Here is a 15,367-nt window from a genome sequence, read left to right as displayed (position 1 = left end):
TGTGTCATTCACTGAGCAAACTGTACATAAATGATGACCATGAGATCTATTTTTCTGACTTGTGCAGCGGCATGCATCAGAGCAGCGCATGAGGCACATACCTATCTAAGGTGCTCGACAAAAATTGTGTAATAAGGGCACAGACTTCCATCTATGATCATGTTTCCCTTTGCCATGGTAGGAAATCTTTAGAGCCATTCTCTTAGTGGCTGACAGTTCTATTTCTGAGTTATGTGTGACCCATAGTATCCCATGTGTCATGCTGCTTAGTAGGAATACCTCCCACTCCATCTCTTGCCATTTCCACTGGGACATTAGGAAAAGACCATTCTCCTTTGATACCTTTCTTCAGATTGCCCCAATTAATGGATGGGAAGGCAAGGTCTCACATTCTTCTGCTGGAAAGGAAGTGCAGTGGAGAAGAAAGGCAGACATGGTCTCCCTCTGAGGGGTTTTCTCTGCAGGATTAGAACAAGCAGCTGTTGAGGTGCCCTGCAGAACTCCAGGTTATACTTTATCATGGATGCACCTTCAGCGAGAAATGGGCCTGCTGCTTGATTTACCCGTGATAATATTCTCTCAATGCTCTATAGGTGACAGTCATATAATTCATCCATCATGAGGGACAGAACAGATTGCGAAGCCCCAACTATACATTCAAATTTCAGCTGAGTTTGTGGCACATTTTCAGCATCACTTAAATAAATATTTAGATTGTTTGCACCTTTGGAGCTGATGGCTTTACTCAGTTCCACCTGGCCTTGTTTGGTGATGAAGCTGAATTAGATTAATGGTTGTTTTTTTTTTAAATCTAACATTTCCAAAAGTTCACCTTCAGCATATTTAATTCAAAAATATGTCAGTGGGAGCCAATTTCTTATCTTAAATTATCAATAGTGTTCTGTATCCTGAAAGCAGCACATTTATCACTGTTTGTGTGAGGTACCCATTACACACACTGAACTACATATGTTAAGGATACTCAGAATCTCACAAGCCTGGGCTATTTCATCTGAAACACAGAACCCACCTCGCAGAGTAAAGTTAATTTTGTTTTGTTTCTGTGAATCTTTTTCCATTCTAATCTTGCAGTGTTGGAGGATGTTAGGAATAAACGACAAAAGCATCAGCAAGAAAACCATGGAGTTGTTAAAATTATAAGAGAATCATTAAACGAATATGAATCCAAACTCAGTGACCTTCGTGAAGCTCTGAAAGAAGCAACTGGCCAAACAAGGAAGGCTGAAAACTTAAACAAAGATAATGGAGTGCTCTTGGAAGAGATTAAGGTAATAACACTTTTTAAAAACCTGGATTTATTAAACAAAAGAAAATATTTGTCTTACTTTTGGCCTCCTTGTAAAATTTGGCCAAATTTTATTCATTCTAAGCCTGATTCTCTCTTGAACAAAAGTCTCTTTCCACCTCTCTGCCAGTGCAAAGGGGTCTCAAAATGGGTGTAACAACTGTCCTATATGCACACTTAAAGGCCCCTTCATACAACCAAGGTAATGTAGAGGGGATTTCGTGTAAATAAGAATCTGGATACTTTCTGCCAGGAGTATTTCCATTTTCAGCTATAATTATTCATTTTGTCTTCTATGGGTATAGTAAACTGAGCACAGGACAAAGAGTCAGGAGCTCTAGGCTAAGGGAAGGTGCAGGTACCAGGGGATTCTTGGGGTGAAGCAGAAGGGCAGACATCTGCAGGGGAGGGACCAGCACCAGAGAAGAGAGGCAGGGCAGGTGTGTAGAGGGAGGTGTTGAAGTAGGAATAAGATCCTCCGGAAAAGGGCACTTTTTCCGGAGGATCGGGGCCACTGTAGATGCTCTTTTCTGGCTTTTCTAAAAGCCGGAAAAAAGCGGCGGACATTTTTATTTAAATGCCGCGGGGGATATTTAAATCCCCCGCGGATTTCCCTATTGCGATTTCAAAAATTACCATGCCCCTTCCGGAAAAGCCACTGGCTACGTCTACATTGGCACTCCTTCCGGAAAAGGGATGCTAATGTAGCACGTTGGAATAGGCAAATCCGCGAGGGATTTAAATATCCCCCGCGGCATTTGCATTAACATGGCTGCCGCTTTTTTCCGGCTTGGGGAAAAGCCAGAGAAAAGCGCCAGTCTAGACGTTATTTTCCGGAAAATAAAGCCTGTTCTGGAGGATTTCTTATTCCTACTATTCAAGAAATAAGAAATCCTCCAGAAAAGGCTTTATTTTCCGGAGAATAACGTCTAGACTGGCGCTTTTCTCCGGCTTTTCCCCAAGCCGGAAAAAAGCGGCAGCCATGTTTAATGCAAATGCCGCGGGGGATATTTAAATCCCCCGCAGATTTGCCTATTCCAAAGTCTACATTAGCATCCCTTTTCCGGAAAGGGGTGCCGATGTAGACACAGCCAGTGGGTCTGACATGGAATTAATGCAAGGAACGTAAGGGTCTTGGAGTTTGTATTGTCTTAAGCAAATAGCATTTCCAGTTAAAAGAGCACCGCATTGTTTTATCAAAGCTAAGTTTTCAGCTGTTTTGTTAGCACTTCTTCGACAATAGAATCAGCTCTTGTTTGACAAGAGAATCACTACGGTCAACTAAACATTACAGTTGTATGGTATGTTACCTGTTAGTCTAGGTCGTCACCTCTGACCATACAGTTAAAAATATTTACAGACCGTCCTAAACATAGGCGTGTGCAGCACATTTCATTAGGGTGTGCACCCAAAGAATTTTTTGAAAATGTACTTTGACCCCCATTAGCCACACCCCTGACCCCTGTTAACCACACCCTTGACCCCCATTGGCCACACCTTAAGAATCCCCTGGTACCTGCACCTTCCCTTAGTCCTGTGTCCTCATGGTGCCTCCCCCTTCCCTCACTACCCCTGGCCCCTTTTTCCCTGGTGCCCACTCCCTCACCACCCTCTGCCCCCATTCCCCTCATGCCTTGCTCCCTGCCTTCCTCATGCCCACCCCGTCTTTCAAGCCTTCTCCCAGCACCTCTCCCATCCTCCTCTCGCCCCCAGTGCCCTTCCCCTCTCCTCTCCCAGCATCACCCTGTCCCCCCTCCCACTGACACCTCCCCTCCTGCCCTTTTCCTCATTGTCTCCACTTGGCCCCCTGGCATTTGTCTCTCCTCTACCCTGTCCCTTGGTGCCTTCCCCTTTCTTCTCCTGACCTGCCCCCTCCCCTCAGCACAAACCCCTTCCTCTCCCACCCCTTCCTCTTATTTTTCCCCCTTCTCCTCCCATCCCCTCCGTTACCTTACCTTCGGCTTCTGCCTTCCTATTTGCGGGGCTGGAGTGAGAGCCGGCCCAAGCTAGAGGCCGGCCAGGCCCTAGCCCGGGGCACCTCAGGGGCACCGCGTCGTACTGCTGGGCCAGACGGGGGCACCCCTGGGTGTCTCAGGGGCGCTGCGCCGTGCTGCCGGGGGTGCTCCCGGGCACCACAGGTGTGCTGCGCTGTGCTGCCGGGCCAGACGGGGGCGCTCCTGGGCGCCTCAGGGGCACCGTGCCGGGCGGGGGCGGTCCCAGGCACCTCAAGGGCACCGCACTGTGCTGCTGTGCTGGCGTTCCCAGGCGCGTTGGGCACCGCGCCATGCTGCTGGGCCGCGCGGTGCTGCCGGGCCGGGTGGGGCCCAGGGCATAAAAATGGCTCTGGCTAGCTGGCCTGAGACATTAGGGTGTTCCTGGGCACACCCGGCACATCCCATGCACACGCCTGTGGTTTTAAATAGTGAATGTATCTGCACAGATAATTAAACCATTTTTGCCTTTGCTTCTGCCACTAGTTGAAATTTTTGTGTGTTTGTGATAAGATTCGAATTGAGATGATAGATTGAGGGGAAGATGAGATGATAGAGGAGTCTATTATTGGGGTGACTTTCACATACATGGATTCAAGTGCCACATGCCTGTTGTTATGATGTGCGTATGTAACCCACACACCTAGTATGGTTTACTGTCCCATGTAGTGGCACTTAGACCACTTACAGCGAGAGACAAGGGAGCGCTACAGCTTAAGCTGAGAGCCAGCTGGCTTTTTATAGCTCAAGCTGTAGAGGCTCCTATACTAAGCTCCAGAGGTCCCAGGTTCAAACCTGCCTGGTGGTGGTTACACACAGTCGTGCTACAACCACAAGGCCATTGTACTTGATATTGTAGATCTGACCTGAACTCTTTCTCCTGTTGATCCCTCCACTGGGCAGGAGGTTTTCCTTTCATTCCCCTCAGAATGCTTTCCCGAGAGGGGAATCTGGGGAGCCTTCCATTTCCCTCACTGGTAAGGCCCAAAGAAGTAGTCTAGCTCTGGAACTACTGGTTTCAGTCTTTCAGAAGGTTAGGGAGAAGGGGACCAGGTCACTATTCGGTTTCCTGCTTTTTTATCCTCCAGGGTTGAGAGGAGAGAGGCCCAGGGATCAATGCTTCCAGGCTTTGTGAGTTGATTAGGGCTTGTCTGGCTGCGTCTATACACAGATAGCCAAACAAAGCTCCAGTCAGCTCTTTGCTCTACCTGACAAACTGTGCTATACCAGTGTAAATTTTCCCAAATACCTGTGAATATCACTAAGTTATTAGACCCCCGCCCCCCAAGGCATCTAGAAAACACAGCAATGAGAGTTTTGGAAATGCTGCTGCTAACTAGATTGGGGAGATGATTATATGACTTTTTCCCCTATCCCTAATCATTGTATTGATCACATACTTTCCAATCCTCCCATTTTCCTTAGATACAAATTGAAGTGACAAGTAAACAACAGACTGATGTCTTGGATCGTCTCAACTCTGCCCAGTCTTCCTTGACACAGACTAACAGCATACTTGGATTACTGCGGAAGAGCAAAGAGGTATAATTAATCAATGTGTGGCACTTTATATTAAAAAATATTGAGTAGCAACCTACATCATTCTAACTGAAACACAATAGCATGATTGGCTCCTATGAATTGCAGACTGTGAAGAAGAGTTTTCTTTTTTCGCTTGCTCTACTCAGCTGTGCTAGGAAATGGGGATTACTTCACAGGCAGGACTAAAGGCAAAGTGCTGAGTATCAGACACTTTGTTATATGTGCAAGTGAAAATAAGTTCTTTGTTTATAAAACTACAGGAATATGAAAGTCTAGCTGCCAAACTAGATGGAGCAAGGAAGGACTTGAATGAAAAACTGAAGAGCCTTTCCTTATCAGCCAGCAAAGAACCGCTCGTGGTGAGGGCAGAGGAGCATGCCAAATTTTTACAAGACCTGGCAAGACAATTGGCTGAGTATGTTCTCATTTCTGTAGAGGAACAGTTCAAGTACATGATGTACAATACTGTAATGTACTATGCATAATTTCTCTTCCCTTTAAGGTGACCCTTAAGGCAGGAAAAAAAAATGGGGTTTGTGCTTTATTTTGCTGATTTGTGGTGTGTAAAGAAGGCCTTAAAGTTTTGTGGGATTTTTTTTAATCTAAAGTTTTGTTTTCTGCTTGTCTTTTGTCTTAGGGTACGTTTACACTGCATGCTTATTTCAAAATAAGCTATTCCAGAAGAAATACTTGGAAATAGCTTATTTCGAAATAGAGAGTCCACACCACAGGGGGGAAGCCTCAAAATTAGTCTGAGGCAGGCTTCCCTAATGTGGATGTGCTACCTCCATTTAAAGCCCCAGGAAGCACTGGGGAGTAATTACTTTGAATGGCCCTGGTGAGGAGTTATTTCAAAGTAGGAGCAATGGAGCATCCACACTATTGCTATTCTGAAATAGCTATTTTGGAATAGGTGTTATTGCTCATGGATTGAGGTATACAGAAGTCAGAATAAGCTGTCTGTTATTTCAAATTTTATTTCAGAATAATGGAATTGCTGAGTAGACGCTCACACTGTTATTTCAGAATAACAGCCGTTATTCCAAAATAATGCTGCTGTATAGATGCATCCTTTGGGTATGTCTAGACTACATGCCTCTGGTGACAGAGGCATGTAGATTAGGCTACCCGGCATAGGAAAATGAAGCAGTGATTTAAATAAACCTCGTCCCAGGAGGCATACCTGGGAGGTCGACAAATTCCTTTGATGTAGACTGCGGAGCATCCAGACTACCGCGTTGAGCCGACAAACAGCTGATGGGCTCAGCGCAGCAGCCATTTAAATTGAAATGAAGTGGCGATTATTTAAATCGCCGCTTCATTTTCCTATGCTGGGTAGCCTAATCTACATGCCTCTGTCGTCAGAGGCATGTAGTCTAGACGTACCCTTTGAGATTTAAGTCTCTGTTTTTTCCTGAAAGACTTTTACAGGCCCTGGGTACTTGAGTTTGGGCAGTATCTGACACGATGCAGGCCTGGTTGTAATTGGGCCTCGGGCTGCCAATACAATACTGGAGTGAGCATGAGTATCAAGGAGGTCAAATTTGAATATTGAGAAGGAACAGAAATTTTAGTCAACCAGTCAGTCTTGGATGCCTGGCACTGCACAGCTCATGGTGAACTGAGCGCAAAGGTTTTTGTCTCCTGTTTCCCTGATTTCAATGCTGCTGGGTTGCTTCCTGGTACAAGATAGAGCTGCCGGGATGGTACTCTGGTTTATGCTAAGATGTTACACCCTCAGGGCTGTTCCAGTAGCTGGGGATTAACTGGTTGCAACACTCTAACAAGGCCCTTACACTGGAATTGTGATGGGGATGGCACAGAGCTGGCCACTACTGAGCAGTCCGATTGGGATCATCAAGAAGCGTTTTCACTTATAGGCAGAGTTATTGGAGACCAGAACCTGGCCCCTTATTTCAAAATACTATTTGCTGTTGGTCCGTTTTTGTTGTAAAACAGTTGCATTTTTGTCAGTATTAATAAGCAGCTATTCAGGTTAAATGCTGTTTAAATTAACCATCGTTTCCTTTTTAGCTTGCAGTTTTTCAGACAGTTGTTAATTTTCACTCTGTTTTCATAGAATTAAGAAAAATACTAGCAATGATGAGTTGGTGAACTGTGCTATGGAAGCTGCTACTGCCTATGAAAATATTATTAATGCCATCAAAGCAGCTGAGGAAGCAGCCAACAAAGCTGTAAATGCAGCTGATTCAGCTTTACTGGTAAGAGCATTTTGTGGTTCAGTGATGGTAATTTTGTTAAAACAGGTGAGCTTTATAATTACCTGGGCACTGGAGTTGAACCCATGCATGCTCACTGTATACACACAAGACATATATTTTCACAGAAATTATCCATGTGCAGGCACTATTACTTTTCTGTATGTTCAGATTTTGGGTCACAATTTAGGTTCTATCCATGTCTGAATATTGGTCCATAGACAGTACACAAGATAACAGAAAACACAATCCACTAAGAACAAACCTTGCTTTTAAGGACAAGTAGCTGTGTTATTCTCAGGGCTTCACCAGTAGCACTAACGGTGAAGGGAGGTGTCTTCCTTTTTCGTAAATATTTGTTCATTTTATGTTTTAATCTAGATTAGATTATACATTTTTATTCTTTCTGGTTTGATTTTCTGCTTTTAGTTGAATTATAAAACTAATCTCACATTACCATGCTTTATTAACAGACCGTGGAAAGGGAAGACCTTGCAGGAAAAGCCAAGAGACTGAACACTGAAAGCAACAATCTATTAAATCAAGCACAGGTCACACGAAAGACATTTCAAGGTACTGTAAAAAGCGAGCTGATAACAGGAATGTTGATACAGTATTAAACATTCTCATTTAAAAGTCACTGTTTATGGTTCTGACGTAGCAAAGAACTGTTAGCTCATGCTTAACTTTAAGCAGGAGAAGTTAGTGCCATTCTTTTTATAATGGAACATGATACTATCGTTTATTTCTTTCTGCAAGAGGGTGAAGAATGGATTCTTCAAATAAATTATGGTCCACACTGTGCAGTGCTAACTCTCCCATTGCCTCCTCCCCACAATTCCCTTCTACATCAAGACCTTATTTTTAATTTCACAGCTGTCCCACTCTTAGGGTATGTCTATGCTCCAGAGTTTTTCTGGAAAAACAGCTGTTTTCCAGAAAAACTCCACTTACATCCAGACTGCGATTGTGTTCTTTTGACAGAAAGTTGAAAGAACACAGGGGTTTTTCTGACAGTGGTAAACCTCTTTCTGTGAGAAAAAGCATTTTCCCGAAAGAGCTCCTTTCGGAAAAAGGTGTGTGTGGACAGGGAAGAGTTTTTTTGGGTTTTTTTGAAAGAAGAGGCCTCCAGGAAAATATACAGGTGCCCTGGTGGCCACTCCACCCATAGCAATCACAACTTAAATGCAAGATAGCATCCAATCAATGTGGATGCTATCTTTCGAAAAAGCAGATTGCTTTTTCAATGTGCTTTTGCTGTGTGGATGCTCTCTTTCAAAAGAAGTTTTTCCACAAGATCTCTTCTGGAAAAGCTTCTTCTGAAAGAAGACCGCGTCTAGACATAGTCTTAAAGTGCTCAGTTCAGCCTGAGTCTCCCATTGAACCAGAGGGATCTGTCTTCACAACAGAAAATAAGTGTGTTTTTACATCAAGATACCTGTCTGGGAAATCCCAGGACACTGCCATTTTGTAAACATGTTTCAAATTGTAATGAGAGGTCTTTAACCAAGAATGCTACAAAAAGGACTATAAAATATATTGTGGTATTGATAGCATTTGGATGCTGACCAGGCCTTCAGAAGGCAGGCTGTGTGGCCACACGAATAGAACACTGGACTTTGGTTCTGAAGAGATTGGTCCAAAACTGGCTCTGCCACTGGCTTTCTGGGTGACCTTAGACAAATCACTGTAGTTTATCTATGCCTCAGTTTCCCCATCTGTAGAATGGGGATACTAATTCCAATCTCCTTTGTAAAGTGCTTTGGCATCTACTGATGACCAATAGTATACAGTAACTAGGAATTATTGTATTTTAGAGACTTTAGAGACTTTTGTCTCTGCCACAGATGAGATTGTCAGAGAAGTATGCAAATTACAAAGACTATTGTGTTGCTTGATGCAGTGGTTCTCAAACTGTGGGTCAAGACTTAGTGGATCAAGACTCAGTTTTAACGGGATCACTAAGGACTGACATTAGATTTCCCGGAGCCAAAGCTCTGCTGCCAAGGGCCAAAATCCAAGGGTTTCAGCTGTGGGTGGCAAGGCTGAGGATACAGGTCCGCTGCTCTTGGGTTTGGCTTTGCCCTTCCTGCCCACCATGCCCACCGAGTGCAGTGGGGTTTGGGTGGGCTCAGGCGTTGCTTCTGCCTCTTGGATCATGTAGAAATGTTTGTTGCTAGAAGGGGGCCTCGGTGCAATGGAGTTTAAGAACCACTATAGGTTGTACCTCCCTCGTCTGGCACCCTGGGTTTCTCATTGGTCCCGAACAAGGGGATTTACCAGACCAGGGGAGGTCCTTCCCAACATGACCCATGCTGCCCTGCTGCCCCAGGCTGTGGCACCAGCCCAGCCCTGCTGCTGCCTGCCCAGCTCTGGCTCCCCAGTCTGGAGCTCCATGGCTACCGCCAGGGCCAGAGCTCTGCGGCTACTGCTACCAGCCCCAAACTCTGCGGCCAGGGCCAGAGCTTTGCAGCTGCCACTGCCAGGCCCTTGCAGCTGTCCAGTTGCAGAAGCCGGAACAACCTGCTGCTCCTCCACCCCTTCTCCCCACAGGGCTCCTGGCTCAGTTGCCAGCCCTCCTGCCGCTCCTACCCCACAGCCTGACCTGCCTATACCACGAATGTTGCTGGACCACAGAGTCCCAGTTAAGGGAGGTACAACCTGTAGTTTAGTGTACCCTGAATGTCTCAGAAAGGTTGAGCATCATTGTACACATCCTAACAGCTGGCTTCAAGAACAGAATCCTCAACTACAGTAGGAACATTTTGATCTGGTTAAAACACCTATTCAAACAGGGAAAAAAAAGATAAGGCAAGATTTGGGGCTCAACAAGGCTGTATGTGATAGATGTATGTGATAGAAATAATCCATCAATCATTGCCAGTGATCTATCAGCATGCACCTACTCTGAGGGGCCGAATGGATATCTTCAGCCCTGGTTACTACCTATCCTACTCCATTAACAGGGATGGGGAAAGTATGTGTTCAGTGCTCATGATAGGTCCCTCTCTCCCACACCCAAAATGTAGGTGCAACAAGCTGAACGGGGTTACTGGAGTTATGACAGAGATTAATTTTGCTGAACATCTCTGATGCGGTGAACCCCCATTAATTCAGGCAACAGAAGGTGTGAGAACTATGTGACGGTGCAGAGTGCTGCTGCCATGCCACCACGGGGCGGAGGTAGCTCTGTATAACACCTACAAGGCTGATTCATAGTGCATTGTTTTGCAGATATTAATCCAGCACTTGAAGATATAAAGCAGAGACTGGGTACCGTGGAAGGGAAGAAGAATAGGGTGCGGACTGAGCTTGTTACTTTTCAAAGTGATCTCAAAGGCATACAGAGAGGTCAGTCATTTACTGAGCATATCTACTTTGTGTTATTCTGCCGTTGTTTAAAGTATTCACTTGATCTTTTGTACATGTGTGTTTTAGACGACATAGACAGCATCATTAGCAGTGCAAGGAACATGGTCAAAAGTGCCAATGATATCACTTCTAATGTACTGAATGAACTGAATCCAATTAAAGCAGATGTGGAAAAAATAAAGGGCACCTATGGGAGTGCTCAAAGTGCCGACTTCAATAAGGCTTTGACAGAAGCAAACAATTCAGGTGGGTTCTGTGCTTGCTGTTTGCTAGTAGGTGCTATTGGCTATCGTGTGCTGTTGGCTAGCATGTGCTGTTTAACACCTCTCAAATCTCTGTCAGAGTAACCAGCTAGACATTATGATAGTAGTAATTATTGTTTGTTTTTGGTGGCACCCACTGTGTACAAGGTACTGGGGCAAACACAAGAAGCATAGTCGCTGCCCCGAGGAACCTATATTCTGAATATGTTTTCAGTTTTGTAGAATTTGAGTCTGATGGAATAAAATAAAATAAGAGTATGTGAAATTAACCCCCTTGTTAATGATGTAATAATAAGAGAACAGTGCATGAGATGTAAGTGGCTTTTTAAACAATAATGTTATGAGAAGGTGGATAGTTAAACCATAACAATGAAAACTCTTGTGAGTTTTTGGATGGTGTATTTTATGTAAGCACAACTACATTGTTTGAAACACAGTGGACCAGATTTTCTGCCTATTTACAAGTATTTTACTCTAGAATAACAACTGGCTTCAATGAAGCTACTCTTGATTTACACCAATGTAGCCGATCATATGTACAGCAAATTTATGCAGTGTCTAGCATCCAAAAATTATGAGATTGGCTTCAAAATCATGAGATTTTTAAAAACAATAAATCTGAAATTCAGTTCTTTGTATTTGGCTTTTAAGCTTGTAGGCACTAATATTATCTTTTCAGGATTTTTTCCACAACCATGAGTGTTAGAAACTTGGAATGTAAATGAACTTTTGTAAATGAACATTAAGATTCTCATGCAGTCTGCTTCCTCCAAGAGCTGGACCTTTAATAAAATACCAAATATTATGAGACGTGTGATAAAAGTGTCAAATTTGGCAATACTGAGTCTTATATGTCTTATTTTTTGCATCTATATCTCTCCTCCTTTTCAAACCCACAATAATTTTCTCTCTCATCCCAATAACAGTAAAGAAATTAACAAGCAGGCTCCCAGATCTGTTTAACAAGATTGAGCGCATCAACCAACAGCTGATGCCAATAAGTAACATATCTGAGAATGTAAACCGCGTTAGAGAGCTCATTCAGCAAGCCAGAGATGCTGCCAACAAGGTCTGTCACAAAAACGTCTGTGTTTAATTGACAGTAGAGATTTTTTGCACACAAAGATGTTTTCAATCCCATCTGTAAAATATTTTGTTGTAATACGCGTGAAGGATTCGACATAAAAATTAATCCACTAGTTTTAGTGAGCACTTTAGAAACTGTGATGATGGACACCAGACTAAAGCCACAGCTCTATACAACAGTGTAGTATACCTTTCCTCCTGCCTCACGCCAAGGTTTGTCTCCTAGCCAAGATCATTCCTACAATTGCCATTTTGGTATTCCCTCTTCTTTCAAAGGCCCCTTGTTGTGGGTGACCCTCCGTCCCATGCAGGAGGGCTGGATGATGTTCTTTGAAGGTAATCAATGTTGATCAGAACAGAAATTCTCAAACTGGTCTGTAATTCACTGGCAATCCACAGAGAGCTCACAGGTCACATGGTGCAGCTGGTCTTTGTTCCTAACCGCTATATTTCACTAAAAGGCTGCTAAATATATGCTGCGTTCATAGTATAATTTTTTCCATTCACTGCCATGGGATGATGTGATCACAAATAGCAGGGGAAATGTCCACAAGACACTCTCCTTTCAGATGGGATACACACAGAAAAATATTTTGCCCAAACCATGGCCTAAAGAGAACTTCTCACGACTATTGTTACTATAAATCTTTATCAGTGACATGTGGAAGTATCTGACAGGCAGTGAAACTAAGGGACTAAGCACTGGTCCTAAGTTCTGGGACTTGAGTAAAGCATTAAGACCAAACTTTTAACCCAGGTGTCTAATGTGAGGCATTTATATTTACGCATAGGCATCTGAATAAGATGCCTGATTATCAGAGAAGTTGAAAAGTGACAGTTCCATTTGACCAGGACTCTTTGTTTGTTGCCTCATCTGTAAAATGAGAATAATAATTGCAATACAGAGGCTTTGTAGGGACTGATTAATTAATGTCTGAAGACATAAAGTGCTGATATAAGTACTAAGTAATAGTAATAGTAGAGTAGTACCTACACGTCTGTACAATTGTGTTGATTTACAGTCTGAATGAGCGTGGCATTGTGGCAATCCATGGCTCAGTGGTACATTATGACCACATACATGTTATGTGTCATAAGTCACTCAGCACTGACACAAACCAGTGGCATAAGGGAGATGATGCCTTTTTTAATTTAAATGTAGAAATGTCCAACCTACTGTATTTCTTTTTTCTTGGTAGGTTGCTATTCCCATGAGGTTCAATGGTCGTTCTGGAGTAGAGGTTCGACCGCCAAGTGACCTTGAAGATTTGAGCGGCTATACTTCCCTTTCTTTTTTTCTACAAAGACCTCTACAAAGACTAGATGGCTTCCAGCAGACTTCAAATATGTTTGTAATGTACCTGGGTAATAAGGATGTACGTATTTCTTTGTGATTTTCTCCAATAATTAGAACAGAAAATACATTTTGGAGCACAAAGGGATGTCACTGCAGATAACTTCCACCAGCTTAATTTTTATGTGTAGGAATACATTTATTGTGAAAAAAAATGAGTCCTTTCCTCCATGGAACAAGTAGCTGTCTCACAAAATTGGTGATTGGGCAACAAAATGGCAAATTCATATTAATGTTGATAAATGCAAAGTAATGCACATTGGGGAAAAAATAATCCCAACTATACATACAAAATGATGAGGACTAATTTAACTATAACTGCTCAAAAGAGAGATCTTGGAGTGACTGTGGATAGTTCTCTGAAAACATCCACGCAGTATGCAGTGGCAGTTAAAAAAGCAAACAATGTTAGGAATTATTAAAAAAGGGATAGGGAATATCATTTTGCCTCTATATCAGTGGTTCTCAATCACCCATCTGCAAACTGGTGCAGGGCTGTGAACTGCTGACTGCTGAGTGGCAGCTGCTGCTGGAGCTGAAGCCAGCTGCTGTGTGGTGGCTCGGGGGCCAGGATGTACCCCAACTCTGGCCCCCTGAGTCATCACCCATCACATGGCAGCTGCCGGAACTAAAGCCAGTTGTTGTGCAGCAGCTCTGGGGGCCAAGGTACGTATTTTAGTGACAGATAACATTTTATTTGCATATTAATTAATTACATACTGGATATGCAAATATGCAAATTAAATGTTACCAGTCTGCCAAAAGTTTGTGAATGGGTTCGCCTGTCCACAGTATAAATCCACGGTTTGCTGACATCTTGAATACTGCATACAGATGTGGTCACCTCTCCTCAAAAAATACATTACCCTTTTTAACTTTGGAACCTGGAACATACATACCCTGATGGACAACTCAGACAGTGACTGACCAGAGCAAGGTACAGCTGTCATTGATTGTGAATTGAATTGTTTTAACATCAATATTTCTGCCTTGTCCAAAACTAGAAGAGCTGATGAAAGGGTGGATGAAGGACGAGAAAGGAAGATACACTTCATTCTGGAAAGGAAAATCTTTAGATGAACCTCGATTGTATGCAGTAAACTTTGCTATTAAGAACAAGCTCATAAGGTGCCTCTCTGAGCTGCCAGTAGGCATCAAGGAGCAGCTTATGTCACGCCAATTGAGGCTCACCAAAAACCAAAATGGACACCGATGAGGATGTAAAGGACGATTTCTACTCTTACCTGGAAACCATTTTATCAGAGACCCCTAAAAAAGATACGATAATTCTTCTGGGGAATTTCAATGCATGTGTTGGATGAGACTCACTCTTATGGAAAGGAACAACTGGGAAAGGAGGAGTTGGCCAAAGCAACGCAGATGGAATCGTGAACATGAACTTATCACGATCACCCTTTTTGGACAAAAGGACAAGTTCCAGACATCGTGAACACTCCCACGTTTAAAGCTCTGGCATCTTCACGACTCTGTCATAGTTCGTGCTCAAGCTCGTAGTGACATACTTTTCACAAGAACAATGACAAGTGCTGATGACTGTTGGACTGATCATCGCCTCATTTGATCCACAATGAAAATTCAGATCATCCCCAAATGGAGGCTGCAAAAGAAACAGACCAGGCACAAATTAAAGGTTCAAGATCTGAAGGACCCCATTAAACGTGACCACTTCCAATCAGCCTTAGAAGAAAAGTTTCCATCAGAGTTTCTGGAAGAAATTGGGGAACATTGGAGTCAGCTGAAAGCAGCAATCATCAATACCTGTGAGGAAAACATTGGCTACCACACCAGACAGCATCAGGATTGGTTGATAAGAATAATGTTGAAATCGAGCAGCTCATCTGTGAGAAGAGAATGGCATTCTGTGTTTGGCAGAATGATATAAATTGCAAGACAAAGAGAGAAGCCCATGCTAAGGTGAGGGTGGAAGTCCAATGTAAAACCAGAGAATTCAAGAACAAATGGTGGACTGAGACAGTGCAAGAACTCCAACATTTGTGGACACTCATAATACACTTGGTTTTTTTAGTGCCATTAAGGCTATTTATGGGCCAGCTTGTGATGGCATGTAGCCCCTTCACTCTAAGGATGGAAACACACTTTTGAAGGACAATGAACCCATTAATTTTCTCTGGAAAGAACATTTTGAAGATCTTAATCATAACTCCATGGTTGCAGATGAAGTTCCTGAGCAAATCCCCCAATGACATTCTAGG

At 43.3% G+C, this 15,367-nt stretch overlaps 1 protein-coding gene across 4 annotated transcripts in view; it reads left to right on the top strand.

The window, feature by feature from the left end:
- The window catches only part of LAMA3 (laminin subunit alpha 3), a 194,752-nt gene that overhangs the window by 148,418 nt on the left and 30,967 nt on the right, over positions 1–15,367 (top strand). For all 4 annotated transcript variants that reach the window (XM_025181720.3, XM_075920832.2, XM_014570532.4 and 1 more), the window contains 9 exons: positions 1,093–1,289; positions 4,723–4,839; positions 5,100–5,254; positions 6,920–7,061; positions 7,532–7,631; positions 10,293–10,409; positions 10,497–10,676; positions 11,620–11,762; positions 12,979–13,155. In XM_025181720.3, coding sequence (XP_025037505.3) covers positions 1,093–1,289; positions 4,723–4,839; positions 5,100–5,254; positions 6,920–7,061; positions 7,532–7,631; positions 10,293–10,409; positions 10,497–10,676; positions 11,620–11,762; positions 12,979–13,155 — 1,328 coding nt within the window. The remainder of the gene's footprint in view (positions 1–1,092; positions 1,290–4,722; positions 4,840–5,099; positions 5,255–6,919; positions 7,062–7,531; positions 7,632–10,292; positions 10,410–10,496; positions 10,677–11,619; positions 11,763–12,978; positions 13,156–15,367) is intronic.

The sequence above is a fragment of the Pelodiscus sinensis genome, chromosome 2 (assembly GCF_052426305.1).
Source record: "Pelodiscus sinensis isolate ZL-2025 chromosome 2, ASM5242630v1, whole genome shotgun sequence".
Taxonomy (NCBI): domain Eukaryota; kingdom Metazoa; phylum Chordata; order Testudines; family Trionychidae; genus Pelodiscus; species Pelodiscus sinensis.
Note: the sequence above shows the minus strand (reverse complement) of the source record. Positions and strands in the feature narration are given on the sequence as shown.